A 23,044-nucleotide genomic window follows, 5' to 3' on the forward strand; every position below is an offset into this window, starting at 1 on the left:
ACATTGGGAGAAACCTAGATACACACCAGAGCGCAAGGTTGCCTTCGTACTGTTTAGGTGGCACCTCAAAACCTGACTGCCAATGCTTCATGCCTGGTGTGAGCATAAAAATTCACCTTCCCGCGGAAGATGGTAAACTGGACATGACAGCAGTGAGGATTAGCCCTCTAATGGAGGCGGACAAGATTTGTTAATAAGTTATAGGCCAAGTATTAGCTCTTGATTACGTTTTGTCTGTCATCCAATCACGAGTGAAGGCCCTCGGCAGAACCAATGCCCTACTTGTTCACACCTAAGAGCCCATAGCGCACATCGGGATAGAAGCACCAGTATCCTCAGTTGTAGAATGACACACGCAACACAGCCCCGTCCATTCCAAACCAAACACAAATAGACGAGCGGAACATGTCAAAATTCATCCTTAGTCATCCAACGACCCAATTGAAATATGCAACCGTTCGCCGTACTAGGAGTGCTCACTAAGCATGTCAAACTGTTGACGTGCAGCCATTGTACTTGGTGTCCAAATGAGCGGAGCGGACATTCATGTTTGACGGCACGCGGGTCATGAGAAAATCCTATGTAACTGCGCTCTTGTCTAAGAGGGAAACTTTGCGGTCATGTCTGGGCCACAGATAAGCGCTGGGCAAAAACGAAGACCTACAGTTCACTTGTTGCCGCCTCTACGCACGCTACTAGGCAGCTTCAATTATATTCCTCTTACACTGGATTGTTGCACAACCCTAAACAAAAAATGAGCTTGTTCGAAGATACCCGTCCCAGACCCATGCTCCTGGCGAGATAGAACAAACCACATGTGCGAGTCCGGACCGGACACAAATGCAGTTCATTTATTAGCACATTCCTTGAACTCCCCCCAAATGGGATCCGGGACTTCTTTCGCGGAGAGATCTCGCTCGTTTCCATGTCTAGACGTTCAAATATATTTCCGCCTGGCCCCCAACATCACCGACGACGATAGCTCGCCCACTCCAATCGATATCCATCGTCAGTAAGATGAATGTACCCAAAGATGGGTCCCTACATAAATTTGGCAGCAGGGCTTTCCAATCCAATAGATTTTTGTTGCATGGAAATACAGCAGAACTGAGGCACGGGATATTTCGACTGCCCTCATGGACCACGCTAAGGTAATATTAGGAGCCTACGGAATACCTTGAAGCGCCCTCATTGATTTCCACCTTGCAGTGCGAATCCTCCTTGTAAACATAAGTCTAACTACCAAGAGACCGCATGCTCGAATTTTCCGTCGTTTTTCGCTATTGGGAAACTGTACAGCGGCGACTAACCTCAAATCAGGTTTCGAAGACCAAGTTGCGACACATTTCGCAAACGCTGAAAGGTGACAGATCGTCTCCAAGCATCGCCACGAAAGCATCCCAGCAATCTAGGAAGTGTTGATTAAGTACCATTCAAGGCTCACGACAAGTATAGTGTAAGCATCAATAAGTATTGGACTGTGCATTTATCAAGGATGAATGACGAACACAAGAAGCGGTGTTTTTCTTGACCGAATATTGTTTGTAAGTCGAATTAAGAACTATTAGCGAAGCACACTGGACGACGGCTCGACATCGAAGACAGCAGTTGACTGCTGCTCAATAGCTATTTGCGGGCACAAAATAGAAGACCGTTCATCAGCAGCCCAGATCCATATCGCGCGACTCAGCGTTTACTGATTCTTTGGCGGTTTCGTCAGTCCTGAGTACTGACGACAAACACACCATCCACACATCTACTCACGAATGAGGTGGACAAGTCACTCTTACATTTACGCCAGCCCGCAACCCGAAGAAAATACAAAACAAGTTGCTGTTCAAAGGCCGTCGTGATGAAACAAATTGATGTTCAAATCACAGACATATGCAAAACACCAAACAACCCCAGATATGTCCGACAGCTATTCACAAGTGCAAGCAAATGTGGATGAAAGCAGTGGGCCATCGGGCCAAAAATGACCAAAATTCCACTAGAAAAAAAGAAAATAGGTAACATTGCATTTTCGGCTGAGGATGCAACTGATGTGCATCCTCTTGCATTGGAGTCGCAGTTTAAGAAAAAAACAAAAACTAACACGAAGAGCACCAAACGTCGTAGGGTTGAAGAAGCTGTGACTGATTGCGTTGAGTAAACCGACCAGCGAATTGTAAGGCACGGAAAATCTGGAGTACGGTTTAAGCACCAAGATCCACCCGGAAATCGCCATAGCGCCAAACGTTTTTCCGTTCCTTCTTCGCTTTTGCCTGAGCTTCCAAATAACCAGACAGAGTAGCGCGGGATACTTGTTTAAGTAAATCCGGGCGCATGGGTTCAACACAAACCAAGCCTTCCTCCAACAGACGCTGAGCCACATCAATCCAAGCAGAGGCAGACACCGAAGACCCCCCAGCCGCTGCTGTATTAGGTATCTTCAAAGCAACGCCCGGAACCGGTTTCATAGTTTCGTTTGCACATGGAACGGCGCCAAACTGATCAGCGAGCAGCACCTTTAAGACGAAGGTAGCGGAAAATGATGCGAAATCAAAAGAACAAGGAGAAAGCGCAGCAACGAAAAGAGACTTCATGCTCATGTGGGTCTGACAATCCCCGCCCTTCCCAAAACCACCAGAGGTTACTCGCCGTCCTGCATTCGCGTGCGCCTGCTGACTAACACTGGGCCAAGGGAAACACTCAGTATGAGAAGATAGTGATATACTGTTGAGCACCTAGTTCACACAATAAGGCTGTTATTAAGAGCCAAAACGAGCAGTATGTACGAACGGGTGGATTCCGAACTTGAGTGTCGGGGTGGCAACAACAAAAAAGACATAAGAGAATCCGACGGATAGGATACACCTGTTATACAGATGCAGGGAAACAAGCTGCAGGTATGGATACCACCACCTCAAGACGGGAGCTGCAGAACGAGACGATGTCTCAAAGTTGAGTTGCTAAATGAGGATAATCCCGGTTCCAATAGTTTACACGTTCCGGGGTGATTTGTAGGCTTTAGCCGTCAGTGACCGAAAGACTGTGGAAATGAATTATCGGTGGAAACGTTGACAAGTACAGGACAAGTAACCTGATCCTTTCAGGACGACCTATATGACCGTAGCACGATCGTTGTCATGAACAGCCCCAAACCGTCATAGAACCAGTTAAACTACTGAATGGGTGGATAATTCTACCAGTCAGCTACTCGTGTGCGGATACCGAATTTCACCACATCACATGACCACCGGACACCAAACCAAAACCGCTTGAGGCAGTTAATTCACGTAAGTAGAAGCGGTAGGGATTCAGAGAAACCAACAAACGGTAGAGAGAAGATACACTGTTTCCTCTCAAGCCATCACAGGTAGTATGCCGTCTCAAATATGCCCAAAGACGTGGATGAAGCCCGACTGAAGGATGCAGAACGACCCATTTTGTGAGGTTTTGTGGGTAGATACCCGAACTGGCAATAGCAATCAGTGTATTAACACTGTATGACAGAATGAAGTGCGAAGCCAAAAAATAAATCCACGCAGTCTCACACAGCCTTATGATTACGCAATTTTCTGAGCGACCTATTCTATCTGCATTCGTCTGTCACACTAATTTACACGTGCCCTGTAGATATTGTTAGCAATGTGGTTTGGTTCTCAGCAGTACACAGTTTGGACACTATCTTAATTTACACGAGAACCAGGAAATCATGGTGAGAGCACACTGAAATAGGGCATATCACTGTATAAAAGATAAATTCCATCGCAGACAACCCCAAACAAGTTGAAACGAATACTCACTTTCGAAGTAACTGACCATCACAACCACCACTTCAAAATCATTCGATTGTCCGCAGATTCGCTCAGAGATGAGAGGCGAGAGCAGCAAACCGAAACGATTTGGGGACATGACAATAGAACAACAAACTACTTCTGGGTAGTCAAAAGAATCCAGACCCTTTAAAAACGGCAGGTAAGCTAATCAAGAAAAGCCAATGGGAGAAGCGTTCAACAGTATATGATGCGGCCCATGGGAAGAACTACAAATGCGAGAGCCGGAAGATTTTGCCTACCTCTTTGTTTTCCACATGCTCAGCGAACGCGCGTTCAGCAAATGCCCGATCCGTGGAGTCCGGAGGAAGTTGAATGAAAGCTAGTCGGTATTCATGGGCTTGAGGTGGGATGTTCACTAGTGGACCGGGAGGAAGTGGGGAAAGACGAAAAGCTGCGTCGGCTAGGTCAACTGTTTCTTCATTACCGAAGTCGATAAACATGACTGTGATTGATTTTGGGCTGCATCGGACAACACGAGCTCTATACCAACAATTATCCACACTGAAGCAAGCGGCGCACAGCTCGCCCTTTTTAGGTTGGTAACCCGGTAGGGGTGGTGGACTTTGTTTTGCGTTTAGACTATGACTTATTTGTACGATTGTGCCGGAATCGGCGGAGTGCTGCGCGAAAAACCGAAGACCTTCACTACCCGCACCTGGATTTGACACACCCGTGATCTGAGCAGGCTTCCATTTAATCTGAAATGGAAATTTAAAAAAACGGAACAAGCGTGTATAAAGTTCAGAAACCTCCTTCGACAGTTAAATCAAAACAGTGAGACACTGATGGGTCGAAGTTGTAGGAGCAAAAAAAAGGAGTTAGTTGAACTGAATATCCATCAAACTGTGGTATTGATGGACGATTTCAACAGCCGTCACAGTCACAATGCGGGGTAGTGAAGTGATCCAACATACCTTGTTCGTTGCATGTTCATCCATTTGGTCGTCTGAATGACCATTAAGACTGAGAGCAGACAAATCGTCCAGGTAGCCAGAAACTCCACTCAAGATGCGGCCATCGTCAGCTCCGTCAGCGTTAGCGGAGTCGGTAAATGAGTTGAGTTCTGCTTCCCACTGTTTTACAAATTCTTCTGAGGACCATAGACCAATTCGTCCAGCCTTGGCGGCATCCTCAGCCCTGACCAAATCGTGATAATAGGGTGACGCCTCGGTTGCCGGAGCATGATGAACTGTAGCCAACCCGCGAGATACCAGTAAAACGCTTAGATTAGCTTTCGTCTTTGAGATGGCTGCTTCTATAGCTTTCTTCTTCTTTTTCCCCGTGGACTTGGGCGCGTCTGTTTCGCTGCTCTCATTTGGTGGAGCGTCAACAAACATCCAACCGACAAAGTTTCCAACTCGATCTATTGTTTCGATGGTAACTTCGACATTGCGTTGCATGCATAGCTCCCTGACAAGATTGTAGCCCTCTATACTGAACGGCATATCCGGTTCGTCGGTGCCGTCCGGTTTCGGTCTATAAAAATATACAAAAGCCAGCTGCTGAGAAAACAAATAAGACGATTAATGATCAGCTACACAAAGCCTGCAATGAGGACCCGTTCTGGACATCTCAAACATACAGTGGAACGGTCAAAAAACTGTCTTATGAACAAGCCGGCCCATCTAAGGCGCACAACAGTGAAACCCGTTGTCCTATAACAGTAATGCTTCAAGTTAGTTCTCGGTCTGATCCACCCCAGCGAGTGTTTTCACCAAAGCCACAAAAGACAGTGTAACAAACGTCCTAAAGCAGGACAAAACACTCATGTACAAAGTGCATGCAACGACATCCTCGAAATCCGGACACCTGGAGGCACCGTTGGCAACCGGCATTCAGTGGACACTGAAACATGACCGACGATTTTCGAAAAAAATTGGTGACAATCGGTAGATTTGTTTTTGGGCAACGTTTCGCTTTTGACACAAGAGCTTCGTCAAGTCAAGTGACTAGGTTCCGAGGTTGGTCGAGATTTAAGGCGGAAGGAGAACCAAGCAGCTAAGTCAAGCTAAATCTATGTTGGGTGTTGGATGAGGGATTTTTGTGTGTTAAGGTGGGTGGACAAGTGTTGGGCCGATTGGGGAACCTACATGTGTTTGGGTCCAGCCTGGGGTCTAGTTCTTCTGGTTCGGTTCATTGAATGATCCCTCTTGAACGTCGTTTGGCTGTTATCAATCAGCGAGCCGCTCGATCATCCAATCCACCACGAGCGACCTAGGTTCATAGCCGTTGTAACGCTCCATTGCGAGTGGTAAAGCGGTTTCAGTGTGAGATTCCGACCAACATTCGTGAGGATTGTTTTTCAACTCTCCCCAGGTTTCCACCATAAAGACCATTCGAGCAGGTGATAATAGCCCATTCAGCGAAACGGAGCTTATAAATTATCAGTACGATAATGATCTTGAATTACTCTACTGGTGGCCACTTCACGAACACTGACTATCGTTCTCATGTGTCCGCACCACATGAGCATCCATAACTTATATGTTGTTTACGGCCGCTGAATGGAAGTCAGATTATCTTGATGTCCACATCCAACATGCATAACCGTACATCTGTGTCTGAGTAAGGTAATGCACCGTAGTGCAATTTTACCCATGTCCGAGCTACAGCAGATTGAGACTTATTTGGCACACAGTGGCCCGCCTTCAGACCATATAAAAGAAATGAAATACAACCGAAAACCTACCTACAGAACTGTTACCGTACATTCTGTTATGCTGTCCCCGCTCATGCAGTCATAGCGGTGGGGAATTTGGAACAATAAGACCGGGAAGGGGTAGTTTGATAGAATATGCGCTGTAGACCAGTGCAATAAATCAAGGGTGTCAATTGAACGGTTGGCAGCAACCACTGTTTTGGATCGCAGTTGTATATTGGTAGAACGAGGAGAGATAATAAGACTGTCCGAAAACCCTCAGTGCAAAAATTGACGCCGGCTACGGCCATCTAGACGTGTATCTCAACAGTGATCAGCTATCGGTACCACTTAAACGGCCCACCTAAACACTATCTACCTCTCCAGCTGAGACCAGCTGTGGTTTATTGCTGACTCGAGGTGGAAACTGAGTGGCTCCAACCACAGGGTACGGTGAGTGAGCGTGTGCGCAACAGGATTTCAAGAGAAATTACGACTTGATGCCAGTATGGACGTATGGATACATGTATGCTACCCGATTGGTGTAACGTCTACCCATGTAGACTTAAGCGCCACACAGTATATTTGGCGATTGTGATTGAGGGTTACAGTTCCCAATAACTTGTGAAAAAATCCACATTCCAGTCACATGTGAAGCAGCGGGGACTATAAAAAAGAAACTTCGAGGATGACACATTTTTCAAACTAATCATCTTTTTCCAGGCGATGATCAGGTTTCTGGTAAGGGGTTCGGAGACGTGTTACACAAAAGCTTCAGAATGTGATAGTGTGGATGCCTTAAGTGACCGCAAATTTATAGAGGATTAACCAATGTGTATATCAGACACCTATCTTTCACCACAATGTTGGAAGCCTACCGTGAAACAAGCAGAAGGGGGCCAAACACAATCATCATGACGACGAACATACGCAGCAACAACCGTAAGCACCGATCCTACACCCTTGTTAAACTATTGGTTGAGTAAATGTTGAGGGAATGTTTGTAACCGCATCCAACAGCGACCCCACATGCAGGAGCAATATCAGTGAGTACATCAATGACTTGCAAATAAATCTGTAAAATGAGAGAAACTATCGGCAGCCAATGCTGAACGCATCCCGCCCCACTCTAAGTCCAATATGAATGAAGGAGGGTTCTGTTCAACGAGTCACAATTGCCATAAGAAAACGAAAACTGTGTATGTACGTTTCCCTCGAAGGTGGTTTCGGGGAGCTGGCCGCATGGATCAACTGAAATAATCTTCGGGCATTATCGGCTCTCTGGGCCTCTTCCATTTCCTTGACTTTCTGTGTCCACCACACTTCACGGACGGCTCGCACGCTCACTCTCACTTTACGTCGCGTCAAGTCATGCTCCGGACCGGCGGAAATATTTCTCCGAAATTTAAGCAGTGCCACTGTTCGGTCTTATATCCAGTGTTTGAGTGAGCCCGGTAGCGCCATGCCACAGGCAAAACTCCCGGTACTGCAAGTAGGTAGCGATTTCGTCCCAGTGTGAATTCACATCTGATGGTGGAGCATTTGCACAAGACTCTACAAGACAATTCTGGTTAACTCGTCTGACATCCGGATATGCCAGCCTCTCAGTTGCCAGATTTTCCCGTACCTTGGGCGACCCTGGAAAACGAACACAGAAGCGACTGCGGACGAGTGTATGGTCGGAATTTACAAGTGTTTCAAAACGAGCGGCAGCCAATTATTAACTCGCCATTGGTAATTGATTGCAATGTGGTCCATGAGTTCGCAGCTCACAGGCCGTCGGAGGACATCTATGGCCAAACGACTTCAGTACTACCTAAAAACAGCACGCTGACAGGACACAGCTGAAGCAGTCGTTCACTCGTCCCGAGTCCAATCAATGTCGACCACCCAATTCAGCCTCAGAGGCCATAAGCCTGCCTACTTGGAAATGCAGATCTCTGGCGACCAGAACGATTTCTGAACTTTTAGCTCGCCGCAACAGGGTATTCAGGGCGTCATTAAACTTTGGGTAGCGTGTACAATATTGGGCAGGTCCAACTATGCACCTCTGCCTAACATGCAATCACATAACACCCTTATCAGTACCAACCAAAACTACATATACCTCGAGGTTTCGCTTCCATGTTGTTGGCTGTATGTGAACCGGGATATTACCAGAACAGAAAAAACGAAAAGCCCTCAACCAAAACCTTTGGTTCAAAAGTATGACCACGAGGCAGCGGCAAATGGATTGAGACTACTCAAGTTGAGCAAATAATTAGGAAATAAATTGCCAAACCCCAACCTGGAGGACCAAAAGAATGTTTGTCAAACCTCTAATTATTGATTGGGCCGACAGGATTCCCCATAAATACTACACTAGTATTCCCCAGTTAACTACAACGGGTTACTCAGGTAGGCAAATCGTTGCGGCACGAAAAGATGTAGTTCCTTCGCGACGGGGTGAAGAGGTGCGATTTTACAGATGACTTTTCCAACGCGTTTCTATCCTGACGGAGTTAGAATCGCCTGGAAAATGCTGGTCGCCCAGGGGAACTGTTTAGTGTTATCACGGCTATCTCGCAGCAAAATGACCGTTTCGTTATATGAATTCCCATAGCACGGGGAGTCACTGTTCATCGTCGGACAGCTCTGCATTGTTCTTTCCGGAAAGTTCGAACTTTAAGCTACTGAGTCACAGTCAGTTTAACCGGAGAATGCTTGAATAACGAGCTTCCTACATTCGAACATACCTTTACCTTACGATCCCGCAGTTCCGTTTCAGGTCAACTGCGACTCGTTTTTGAAGAATGAACATTTAGCATGCGAGTATGTTCTGTGAGTTCCCAAACGAGTTAAAAACAGGCCTCAAAACCGGCCAGCAAAGTGGCACCGTGTAAGCGACCTTATGCAAGCTGCTCACGAGCTGGGGCCTGGTGAATTGAAATAATCCTTCTGTCTATTTGTTACTTTGGTAATTCCTCTAACATATGGAGGTGAGGTAAAAACTATACACAGCATCACACTGAGCCTAAAAACCGTAGCCCACAAGACCACCAAGGGTGACCAAGACAACTCACCTTCCTCTTCGTGGGCACTGGATTCCACTAAGTAACAACGTAACCAAACAGGTTTCTGAGGGAAGAAACACGCGCATCCGACTTGCATGAACGACGAACTCTACAACCGCGTTGAAACGGGGAGTTCGTTTGAGGAATGGAAGAAACTGTCGCGATTTCGCTAAGTTGCCTGGAATACAACATGGAGTAAAACGCAAGAGGGAACCAGAAACTAAACCATTCAAGATATGGGAAGCAAGGCCCCAAAAAAAGAAAGCATCCTAAAAATTCATATTGAACCTCAAATATTCATATTTCGATCAGGTTTCCTAACCGTTCAGCCAAACACAGATGGTCAGAATACCCTCAAATTATCTTCGTTCAAGTTAAGAACTCGACTGATGTCAAAATGGCAGGACAGATAGACCGAAGCTCAGATACATCTGATGACATGTACTACAATAATTAAACATAAATATCAATTTATGTTCACCCTGCCTGTGGTAGAATGTGGCAAAAGCGTCCGAATTCTCGATTCAAGTAGTCGACTGCATCTGGTCTGTCTAAAGCGTTTAACAAACGGAGAAACCAAGAACGGTATGACTGTGACTGCTATGTGACGTGATGTAATCTGTATGGTTCAAAAGTGCTGATCTGTACAAACAGTACCATCCAACTCACAATGCAGCAGTTATTCTTTGACAAAAATCCAGTTAAGGACGTCAGTGGAATAGTTAGGATGCCTGTTTTGAGTCATCATGTTAGGAGAACCGGACCATGCGGTTACGGTAAGTGCCCACTTCAGTGGACAACTCGACTACCAGCTGAACAATATGAACTAGCAACACTACTATAACTTAGCATGCAACAAAGCCAGGACACTAACAAACTGCCTTTGAAAATAAGGATGATAAGTTTCTAAGAAGACCACATAAGGGGCAAATTGTGTGTGGAAAAGCAGCTTCCAAATATGCTATTTTCAGATCAAACAAATCAGTAAGTCTCTACCAGCTAGGGTCAGCCTCTGACCCAAAATCACTCTCTACAAGTGTTCTTCAATTTAAGGAACATGGCAAGTCAACGGTAGGCAGAAAACGATGAAAGAGGGGTACGGTGTGTCAGGCCCTGAATGTGGCGAAATGTTCGAGAAGCGTCACTCATAAAGAAAAACATGCTTTATAATAGTAAGGATTACCTGTGAGGTCCGCGACGCGATGAACAGGAGGATCACTTTTGCTATGCAAACCCAGTCCCTTTGTCTGCGCCTGCTCTTCTGCATTCAGTAGGTCCGAGTAAGCCGAACTACGGGCGTCATTAGCATTGCGATACCGAATCACGGTAGCCAGACCTTTAGAGACCAAAGACTCGGAAATGTTGGTGCTTCCGCATCGGACTGTGCAGCACACCCGTTCATCAACTGTGGTCGCCGTTTTAGGCTGTATGTAGTCTACCTGAGCAGTTACCTGGATCACGAGAAATAAGGAAAAATAAGCGTCCCATGATATTTACCATCATTATCACCATCGTCATAGTTAACGTCGATAACGATGTAGTGCGCTTGTGCTAGGGTGTTATACAGTAATGTCAGTTGAATAATCGAAGTTTTGCTAGTCATGGACGTCAGTGGACTGGGATACTGCCAGGGCACACAGGAGGCTGATTAGGGACCTCAGGATAGATGGCCTAAATCCAATATCTCAACGAAACTCGTAGGGATGAGTCGATACCGCATTCATGAACGACTGAGAAGCGAAGACGGACAAGCCCCGAAACCAAGAGAAAAACGGGAACGAACAGAGTTAGACTCAGAAAAAGGTGGTGGTGCAACTTACTTCTCCGTATAATATGGTATATCAAAAGGCATTGTAGCTTCAGGCTGGCCGTTAAGGAGAGAAACGAAAACTATTAAAACTGCATTTATGGGGTCCACCAGGTCGTCCTAAAATCTTCGTGAGGTGACGAGAAGTGCCGCGTTATAATGCTCAATCTTGATTGGCTGCAATTCTGACCTAATCACAGCCTGCCATTGTTTGGTACGTAGCACGCACAAAACAAATCCAAGCAACTTGATGTTCGGTTATTAAGAGCAGCTGGCATCCGGACAGTGACCTAAAATTAACCAGGAGCATCTAACAAGCAGGGTTCATAAAGACCTACGATCCGTTTGCGATCAGCATGAATCCAACTAGCTGTCATTAATAAAACAAGTTCATGTCTAAAACGAATGGGATCTAAGGTTCATTAAGGTTACATATTCCGTTTAAATTTCACGCGAATATTGGCTTTGTTGGCAAATGCTCATTCATCCATAGTAATGTGCAGCGATGGCGTACGTTGTCATACAACCATGAAGCGGGAAAGATGTTTAGCTATGGCTCCATCTTCGGGTGCAGTTCAGTTTTTAGGCTAAAAAAATACGTGCCGAAGTACCACAAGCGCTTCGTCTACTGAGGCTGAGGAGAATAGGAAACAAGGGCAACCCATCGCACGACATAGCCTAATCAGCTCATTATCGTCCTGTAAGCCAGGCGGTGAAGGCAACAACTCTGATGCCATACCGCCAATAGCTGCGTGGTACGGTCACATGTCCAGGTCACTATCAACAAGTTTGTCTCAGGAAGGTAGCAGTTGCCAACGAAAGTGAGTTGACTGGTTAGCGACTTCACGCAACGTTGGCAAGCTATTGACTGACCGCCCATGGCTCGTCTCTACCTGATACAAGGCTAGGCAAAGACGGGTATACCTGTCATAAGGTCCTCTGGCACAGGAAGCACATGACCGACGTAACCTCTTAAATGTGACCAGAAAAAAATGTATCCAGAGAATGACATTCCCCCAAAAACTATCTGGTGTACCTTCACATAAATGTTCGCATCAGACCCACGTAATGCTTCAGAGGCACCGATGGCCAAACACATCGACTTCGAAGATTTGCACACAAAGGCCATGTCTCTAATCAATAAAGTAGGACATATCGGATCGCGGCATTGTACACGTTACCCTTGACAGTCATGCTGTTGTCGTTGGTGTCACGAGCATTGTGGGTTGGCATTCTCGGTCCTGGCCTTAATAATTTGAAAAGTGATTCCGTCTTCCATCGGTCCACCGAGAATTATGCGGATATCCAGACGGACAAACTTATCACCAACATCCAATCGTTCACCTGCGAGCATGAGCTTTGGATTGGATTTCACCCAATTTTGCTAGAGATACGATGTGCCTACCGAACTATGCAGTGGAACTACCTAGGTTATCTAAAACAATTTGCATTTATAAACAGTCTGATTCGAGAACAACAGTATCATCAGCGTACTCACTGCCCGGTATCAGAGGCAGATAGCGAAAACCTGAGCAGAACATCAATTACCAAGTTGAAGAGAAATGGCGACAGAGTATATTCAAGTCTAACACCGTTAGCTGTAGTGAATTCAGAAGAGAATTCGCCACGGACAGGTACGCGTAATTGGGAGGGGTAGCACAGAGCCTTCATAAGCGACAAGTTAGGAGGGTTACCCTCCGTCTCCAAACGCCGTTACAGTTTCTGACGATCAGCGGAGTCAAAAGCACATTTGAGATCGAGAAAAACTTTCATTACTGTGCGTCAGGAGTGATGCAATTCCAATAATTGCCACAAAGTGAAGATTTCATCGGTGCCACCTAGGCAAGGGCTAAACCGTTTGATTCTCACGAATGAAACACTCACGATGACGGATACCGTTGGAGAGCATCTTAAAAGTTATGACCACTGAAGTGGTGTCTCGATCGTTTCCATACGTTCTTGCATCTCATTACAAGACAGTAATCACCGTCAGGGCACTTCATGCCATCGGTATCTTTTCTTCATTCCAGATATTTTGGAGGAAAGCCATCAAGTTGACGGTGAGGGAATCGCCAGACGCTTGATTACGCTGAAATAATGAAGCTGTATATCTACGGTTGGTGTCGATTTTCCACTCAACTCATATGGTCCTTCCAAAAAGTGAGTTAACGGGGGACAGCTAATATGTCCTACAAAGGGTTTGACCATCATTAAAGACAGCGATTAAGCGAATGAACTCGGGTTTCATCATTTCAAGGGCGAGGTGGCTCAAGTGGTTAGAGCGTGAATTTACTGACCGAAAGTTCTGCGGTTCGAACCCGACCTCCTCTGTCTCTCGACTTCCCCTGTCTAGGCTTGAACAATCTGGCAGTATCCCAACCCTCGTGCTTTCCTCTGGTGGCACGGTAGCTAGGCGCCGAATGGGTGTTACATCTGAACGACATTTTTTCACTAGCGTCAGCCAGCTTCAAGTTGACCGAATTAGCTGATGGGCCTGTTTCAGAAGGTGCAAGCATGGCTTCTTTTATTTCCCCATTGAGATTTTACCCTGTAAGTCAAACCAATCTATGCTGAAAAGCTGAAGAACACTGCACGGATCTTTCATCCTCAGTAGTGTCCCTCATATGAAACTCCAAGGGGTTTCGAACAGGCTACTTGTCGGCTATCAATGTGAACTCACCCCTTCGGCTATGAGCGTTTGATCAGCAGTGTGATCTCTCTGCTTTCGCCACTCAGTATTGAGCATGGAAAATAGCACTCTCCGACACGATGGTTCGGCATACGTAATACATTACCTAAGCAACGCAGCTTCTGGCGCTGGGCACATCCTTCCATTAAAGTCCCTTTGCACAAGCGAACACTCGAGTTATAATTGTCTCGTTAAGGATTTGCCTACGCCAACCTATAAGTGCAATGGTACCGAGACAACGATTGAAGTACACCTCAAGACGTCTTTGTTCTGTTGCTTCAACAGGCAAAGTCTCACGGCCACATGAAACAGCCCATACTGCAGCATGATACACGTTCAGGGATGTACTACTTTGACACCAGTGTCGCAAATTAGCAATCGCGACCCGAGCCTCGTGGATTCATGCATCGACCTTGTCTGTCAAGCTAAAATCGGAACTTGCAAGGAACGACTTCGACTGCCTCTCGCAGATGTGTCCAGTGACCGCATAAGATAGTAAAAGTAGTCGTTCAGGTGGAGCACATTTTCGGTGTCTAGCTGTCAGGTTGCATAAGCCTGGACAGGATAAGTCAAGGTAGAAAGGCCGGTTTCAAACCACAGACCTTATCAGTAAACTTGCACCCTAACCACTGTGCACACCAAGGAACTTTGGTCATAAGCACCTGCGCCTTCTCTTCGAAGACGATAACCGTATCGCCTGCACATTCCAGATCGACGATGTTTTTGTTATAGGCTATTTAAACACCGGGGTTTCAAAGACCTTCCGGTATTCGTCTTGTTATCTCGTAGACCACGAAAATACGGATGAGGGTGGGCACCTCGGATGGACACCGACTTGTGTACGGAAACTTTTGGAGAGCTCTCCATATACTCTCACAATACTCTTATACAAATGACTTATTATGTTCACAAATATCCAGGAAATTCTTCAAAGGACAGATGTGTCAAGAGCGGACCGGTCAACTGAGTCGAATGCGCCCTGGAAATCCGGGGTGGTTTGTACGTATAGCGTTGTTCTAGCATGACGGTGTGAAGATTTCATCAACTGCCGGGCGGAACCGCTTGCGGCTCTCGAGTTTCACGAACATACTTAACGCAAGCAGTCTTGTTACAACTGGGGTTAAGCTGATCTCCTGTGATTACAATCAATACGAGCTTTTTTTTTTGAAAACGGACACTATCACTGACTCCGCCCAGTTGTTTGGGACAGATCTTGTTCCCAAATGCAGGCAAACAGATCAGCCAAGCACCGACTGAGGACTTCACCGTCACCTCTGAACAATGCGGGTGGGTGATCAATTGGACCAGAGGCTCAGTGGCGCTTGAGGAAACATATGTAGTCATAAACCTCCAAGGCCTTAGGGACCTACACGTTCACCGTGAAGGGTTCTATGTCAATTGTGGGTGCCGGATGAGTGGTAGCTGGTGGCCACGATAGCTGTTGTTCGGAGCCTACAGGTCAGAGGCTCGTAGTGAGTCTTCCATAATCGTATAAATGGCGAAGTTGAAGATAGGTGAAAGAGGACAGCTCTGTCTGATACCAATTGATGTGAACTCAGGCAAGAGCTTACCGTAGGCTTCCACGCGTCCACAGGAGTTCGCGTACAGCACCTGATGGAGGGTGAAGAATCTATGAGCGACACCTTTGTTGCATAGACACTGCCACAGTGCCTGACGGTCCAGGCAGCTTTCAAGTCAAGGAAGGCAATCATTGTTGGGCGCAAGGTGTCGATGTTCCAGAACCTGTCGGAGGGTAAAAATATGATCAATGCATCTTCTTGCATTGACCATTGCAAGACGGAATCCAGCTCGGTTTTCACGAGTCTCTCTCTTCCTGTGCTCAGTCAACTTTCGAAGTATAAGACCACAGAGCAGCTTCGATGTCACAGCTACCACGCTGATGCCACGGTAGTTTCAACACCGCGTTCGCGTACCCCATTTGAAAGGAATAATTGTCGACATGCACCATTCTTCAGACACATCTTCCCTCCAAATAGCACTAATTTTGTTAGATGCGTCACCAGGAAATATCCGCCTTCTTTGAACAGGGCTAGATACAGACCGTCCGGTTTGGGTGCCTTCTCACTTTTTCGTATGGATAGTTCGTGCTTTATTTTTTCTATATCCCACTCACCCGTGTCGCAGGAGGCCAGCTAAACTGTTCTTCGAAATGTGGCTCATCATCCTAGTTGATGTTTTTACGAGTGAAGTAATGAGCCGCCCTTTTCAGTAATCGTTGTACTGACCGCCTTCCTAGGGTTGTCTAGTTGATTTAGGGCACGCTACTGCCTTCACATTTCTACCGCAGATGACTTTACCCCTAGGTCGCCAAGTGGCACGATTACCTCCACCGGCAGTGATTATCAATCCGCACAATCGGTAAGTGATGGCAATGTGATAAACTTTAGTTGCTAAGTGGCATGCTGTTGGAGGACGTTGTGGCCAGAAGACCTCAGTTATTTCGGAACTTAATACTGCATAAAATAGTCTGCGGTCAGCACAACCGAGGCTGTTGTTGGCTACTGTTCATACGTACGGAGTCCAATCCATGTCGGCCACCTGACTGATTCCAGTATGTGCTAAGCCCGCCACTTGTGCAGTCAGATCTCCATCATCTACAGGCCATGAAACTTGTATTTGATGGTTGGGGCACAAGCAAACGTGGCAGACAGCGATCTACTAGCCGCTTGTGAGACGAGCTTCTCCTCAAACGAAACTGCTTACTGCTGTACAACCAAAGTCGACGTAGCATGGGACAATTTGTCGATGTGTAAAATTCGTGGTCGTACGTCGGCTGGGATACTGCCAAGGAACCCACGTCGAGAAAGGACGACTATGATCCTTGACCTAAGCCGTTGCCTCAAAAGCCTGACCGCACGACAGCGGTTTGTCAGAAAGTGCAATTAAGCTATAGTTTTCATAGAACAAGTCATCACGCGTGTTCGAACCTCCAACCTGGACGCCCAGAGGTCCGTGCTGGTCAGAGCTCTAACCGTTGACCAACCCGGCATGAAAGACAGTGAGTGTCGCACGGACACCACCCAGAACATCTCAATGGGTTGCTGAGCCACACAAACCGTCACACTGCGATACGGTCGTCTCCTCTTGGGATTCCCCCGAAAAGTTATCCGTGGACCACCCGAAAAAACACGTAGTAGAAAACTTTTGGTTAAGAAGTTATTGAAGGCAACAGAATGTGATTCCCTTAATATTCTCATCACTAAAAATCAGCAGAGATAAAGCAACGTGTTAGCAAAGAACCGATCATTGCATTGTCGAATTTCATATTGGTGTTTCATGGAAAACGGCCGAGAATAATGAAGACACGACAATCACTTACCGATTTACCGACAAATGCCCTGAGTTGTTCACGTGCTTCGAACATATAGGGGACGTCATAAAGAGGGCGATACCGAGTACGTTGAGCCGTCGAAGATTCCTCTTCGTCCTTAGACGGAACGGACGGCCTAGGTAGTCGAATGCTGGACAGAAAGAACCTGCGCACTATGCCGTCGGAACACTTGATAGATATGTTGTCACCGTTGCCCACTTCAACAACCTGGCAAGTAAGGATTTCACCTTTTGTAAATACATCGTAAGTTTCAAAGTAAATAATGAGACATCATGAAGCTTTTATCGAATGACTTGCACAGTTGAAAAGTTACCGTGAGTTAACCTCTTGACTGATGAGGGGAGAAATAATAAACCAGACGATGGTATAGACCAAGATGATCATGCCTGAGGCCTCGCAGCGCATTGACAAAAACGTATGAAAAGTGCCCTCTGAAAACATGGTCCGTGCCGAAGTATCCGAGAATAGAAAAAAATTTCAGTGATTAGGCATAAGCGGGCAAATAGCTTGCTAGCGGCTTAGTTGACATAACTGGTACCTAACCGTAACGACTTGAGATAATGTGCATTTTACACGCGAGCGGATTGGTTACAGACTGTTAGGCAGCGACGGGTCTCAGTCGAAATCCGCACCAGCCTTGGACAAATCTGGGCGTGCAGCGAGGCGACTGACAAGACCGAAAAATCTTCAGCCTCAGAGAAAATCATTTGAACAGGGACTTTCCGAATGTATTTGACCTGTGCTGTAGTGGGAGCTAAGCAAGCCTGATGACAAGACGAGTGACTTTAAACCACCAAACGGAAGCCACCCGTAAATCACCACATATATCAGAACTGGTACCACTGCGCCATTCGGTGGATCCCGTCGATGGCTTGTTCTAGAACGTTGCTCGATAGCAGACTCCCGACCATAGCAAAACCGAGCTCACTGAGGGATTCACAGATCTTCACACCTCTGTTCACCTCGTGTGCGACCCTTGATTACGACTGTCTCACCTTTTGTATATGTTGGATATCTGATACGGAGTGTTCAGTGTGATGTCTGTACCTCTCTCTCTCTCTCTCTCTGGAGGTGGAGACTGAGTCGCAACGGTGTTCACGAATCAATATTAAACGCATGGCACAAGGAACTATGAGCTGCCACAGGCGGTTTGAACCGCAGTTTCGAGACTTAACTTTATCCACCCAATAAGTGAATGACTGGGATAGCCTGTCGGAGACCGTGACGAACACAAGGGGTGAATGAATGCTTCAGACGGGTGATAAGCAATCACCACCATCATCAGCATTGATTGATGCTTCATTGCCTTGTCTAGTACTAGTATAACAAAAGGAGTTCGGAATGTTTACACATCCAAGCGCCCAATAAATCTGGAAAGCAATGACAGCAAGTCATCGATCAGCCGTCATTTCTTGCAATGTCTCCACCCGAGCCACGAGAATTCTATCCTGGAAGATGGACCAAACAAACACCCAAACTAGTTGTATTATTTCACACCTTTCCGCTAAGTCGTAATTTATCCCCCTCACGATATGCGCCATTCTGGAGACCGACAACAATACTCCCCTCATTAAGCAGTGTTCTGGCATTCACAGAACATGGCCGAGCCACCGTAGTTGACACCGATGGATGTCTTCCGTCAATGAATTACCCACCGTACAAACCAAATGCTCATTTTCAAATGACACCGTTACGAATCCGTTGACGACATCCAACACCAGCGACACTTCTGAGACATCGGCCCGGAACGCAACGCCCCACACCAACTGCCTACAGAGGCCATGTTTCGCAACCATGCTACGACAGAACCCTTCTTTAGGCTGGTACACGCGATACTTGATACCCAGGGACAAGTCTTTCTGACGCCACAGGTGACGCAAATTAGCAAACGTGATTTGGGTCGCCGAGATTCGGGCACTGATTTCATCAGAAACACTTCCGTGAGAGCTAATACAACTGCTGAGGTACGTGAAATTCTCCAAAATTTCCAGTGTTTTTCCTTGAATTGTAAGCAGCATGTTCAATCGCTGTACATTCTAAAGCGTGACTTCGCATTATAAAAAAACTGTTCAGCTGTAGCACCCTTTCGGCGCTTAGCTGTTATGCCACCCAAAGGAAGCACGAGGGATGGGATACTGCCAGGTCGCCCAAGCCTAGCCGGGTCCAACTGAGGGGCAGAGGCCGGGTTCGAACCACGGATCTCCTGGCCAGTATATTAGCGCTCTAACCGCTGAGCCATCTCACCCCCATTACCCCCATTACGGCACGCGAAAGATGATATGATGTTGGTCGGTTTGTTCGATGGGGCTTTTGCTTCGCCGTCATTTTCGAAGTTACCGATGTCCTCTGTGTACTACAGATGGACAAGGTTCCCATCAGCATTGATCTGAACACCAGGGTTTTGAAGACCGTTAAGAGTTTGCCTCAGGATTTAATAAACGACGAGGCTGCAAAAGAACGAAGTGAACACACGTGCCAGACATTTTGTAGGAAAGCCTCTAGAGAACGATAGGAACATGCTGTTTCTCGATCCCTAGTTGAATTGTTTGCAACAGATGTCGTACTCGCAATGAACAGGTTGACAAGGGACCTCTGTCCAGTGGACATGAGACAAATACGGTAAACCGAACGGTTCCTAAGACACTAATTTTATTGATGGCGACTAAAATAAGTGCTTATGGATAAATACCTTACGCAAACGATTTAATTTACAAGCGCAGTACATAAAAACCACGATGCCGAAGACTACGTAAAACTTACATTTCCAACAAATGTCGTTCCTGGAGCTAAGCGATTAGGATCACGAACCTCAGGAGTTTCCATCTGAACCATAGGTGGTTGATAGTCTCTCCACAAACGAAGGCGTTTTTCCTTCGCCATCCTCTCAGCTGCTCGATAGACATCCGAAGCACCGGGGACACTGACTAAATTAAGATTCCACTCAACACATTTGGCGAGACCCTCTCGCACTAAGACCTCCGCGATATTGCCATTGGGGTGTAGAACGCTTCCAATAAACGTCTGATTGTTGCATGATTCAAAAAGAATAACGACTTCTCGTTGCAACAACCGCGATTCCACGAAGAACTGGGCATCGAGACCAAACGGCTCAGCTACCTTGAAAGAATCATTGGGAATATTTCCGTCTAACTCACCTGCTTGCCATCCTCAAACCGGATAGTCGGAGCCTTTATCCCAGAGAGCGATAGCATTACATTATAATACAAATGTGGTGGAGTAGATGGACCCGGCAACAGCGTGACTTGCAGTGAACTTCCATCCCTAACGTATTCAACAACTCCCGGAATTCGTTGTCCCTTGTGTGCATCGATGAATGCTCTAGGATCTTCGATGTTCCATATAACTTCGCGAACGGCTCCAGTGGGCTCCGGTGACCACTTGCCTCTACCAGTAGACTTGGCTGCCTCCTCTGCCGCCAAAAGCTCCTGGTACTGCGGATTCTTCTCCGCAAGTGCTGCGTTGAGTCTGCGGACTTCGGCGAGACCTGCCTCGACCAGGGAACGTGCAATATTTTCACCAGCAGTTGATTTACCTTAATAAGGTTACAAGAGAATGAGCTGCGAACCAACCTAAGTAGACACAACCATACTTTCGTCCAGTGGGGAGCTCCGTATCCACAGTGTAACAAACCTCTTTGCCAACGAGTCTCGACCGCACGAACTCGCGCGCCTGCCAGGCAAAAGGGTCCTCAATTCCGCCGGATGGATTATTGGGAGTAGGTCTACGAGCGACACGACCGCAAGAAATATTTGAGAGGACAATAGTTCTCTCTGGCGGAGGGCCATCGACAGGTCGATCACGGATAACGATGCTGTCACCCGAAAGAACCTACAAACACACACACTTCAGACACAAGATCGTACGCCCAGGTGCGTGAACCATGCTCACCTTGATAGGAGTGGTTCCACTTACCTGTTTTACAACACCTGAAAACAACGCAGGGGCAATCATTCCACACACGTGGCAAGAGATCAGCCGAATAAGGCGCCCGCTTATTAAAACAATAATGGCGGGCTCTTGAATTCAGTCGAAATCGCTCTCCATTGCTCAGGAGTCCTGCTCGGTTTATGGCGTTCCCATCGATTCAGAAAAGATATGTGCTCTTAAGGAGCGGAGCATCAAGTCAATAGTAAAACAAAAAGTTGGTATTGAGGCGGCCTCGGATCGCCATTTACCAACGCTGGAAACTTCAGTGGAAGGTTGCAGTTCAGGAGTTCCGAGCGAAACTGGGTAAGGCGAGTAGCGTCAGTTGGGTCTACTGCATGTGTATGTTATACCGATTACTGTAGGAATCCTGAAAAAGACTTTCTGCGGCAACCGAAACGTTGGATTATAACATCCTACGCTACCACCCTGTTCTGGCTTGGGGGTAAGCGGTGCAGTAAATGATAGGTTGTTTAAACCATTGTTTGAAGGGCTCGTTTTCTGCGTTAAATAGGTCAAACAGCTTATTTGCTGTCCATTCACTGAGGGCGTTCATACCCTATCATAGTATCCTTCTGTCATCGGGTCGGCGAATCAGGCACCAGCTTTTTAAACCACCAGCATTGGCCGACAAGATTCCTGTATGTGGGGCCGGCGTTGGTTAATGAAGAGTACTGCATACAAAAGTTGCTACGCGCCCGCATGAAGCGTCTCGTAATATATAGCTCACTGTTTTCTGGTCTGGTGTATAATTGGTGAGTTTAAAAATTACTGGTTCCGTTGAAAAATACTGCAATTTGTGGACCCGAGATCACAACTTTTTAGCGGATATGGCCAGCCGCGCCACTACAGATGAAACGACACCCCAACACCTGCAGGACCGGTGCAGGAAAACTGTCGCCAAACTTCCCGGGACTATCTGAGCATAAGTTGTTTCTCCTCGCCGGTAGGAGTGAGTGCCTTCCAGACTTGTGTTTCGAGATTTGGTGCTGATGTACCTAACCACAGGCTTGATGCAACCCTTCGTCTCGCTGAACATCGCGATTCTCGGGGCCTCGAAGCCAAAAATATCTGGCAAAGTGCCTGATAGCATATCGGCACCCGTTCCGTACTAACTTTATGCGCGCAGGTATACCATTCGTTGGAGTGTGTGGAAAGTTCTTCGCCGTAAAATGTTCATGGTCGGTAAAAAAGCTGAGCATCTCGTAGCTTCCAAATAAGCCCCCCACTTCAACTTCAGGAAAAATCAACCGTTTTACACCGTCCTGAAGACGTTCGGGTGTTTTGCTCTGCGATTGGTGGATTTCGGGGGCTTTGCGACGCACGATTTTGCATCGCTGGAGTATGTTGAACGTGTATAAACTGTGTAATGGGGTAAATGCTATCTTGTTGAGCGCGTCCAAAGGTTTTTCCAAATGAATATATGTGTATGTATGTGTGTATATATCCTTGAAGCTTGTTCTGTGTGATATTCAGCAAACCCTATATTGTCTGTCGCCGTATAACCACCCAGCATTGCTGCAGATCGGTTTTCCTATTATATGTTTATTCCTCGGGAAACCATTGATTTGTGTCGAGCGGAACAAACTGAGAAACAACAGTGAGAAAACTATGTTCAAGTTTCTGCAATCACACCCCCACACACACCTTCGTGCGGAACCAATACAGGCACGACTCGCATACTTTCTCCCCAAGTCTGAGAAGCTCTGGTTGTATAGAACTTCTGTGGCCCCTCCCTA

At 46.7% G+C, this 23,044-nt stretch overlaps 1 protein-coding gene across 1 annotated transcript; it reads right to left on the bottom strand.

Moving 5' to 3' along the window:
* Window positions 1-1,833: 1,833 nt before the first annotated feature.
* Window positions 1,834-21,362, bottom strand: T265_00614 (hypothetical protein; the record flags this gene model as incomplete). The annotated part of the gene is made up of 10 exons (XM_009164442.1): window positions 1,834-2,507; window positions 4,061-4,519; window positions 4,736-5,297; window positions 9,522-9,690; window positions 10,696-10,963; window positions 17,349-17,567; window positions 20,121-20,477; window positions 20,516-20,913; window positions 20,951-21,209; window positions 21,294-21,362. The coding sequence occupies 10 exons, from the start codon at window positions 21,330-21,332 to the stop codon at window positions 2,196-2,198; spliced, it is 3,042 nt and encodes a 1,013-aa protein (XP_009162706.1).
* Window positions 21,363-23,044: the final 1,682 nt, after the last annotated feature.

Source organism: Opisthorchis viverrini (genome assembly GCF_000715545.1).
Source record: "Opisthorchis viverrini unplaced genomic scaffold opera_v5_6, whole genome shotgun sequence".
NCBI classification, from domain to species: domain Eukaryota; kingdom Metazoa; phylum Platyhelminthes; class Trematoda; order Opisthorchiida; family Opisthorchiidae; genus Opisthorchis; species Opisthorchis viverrini.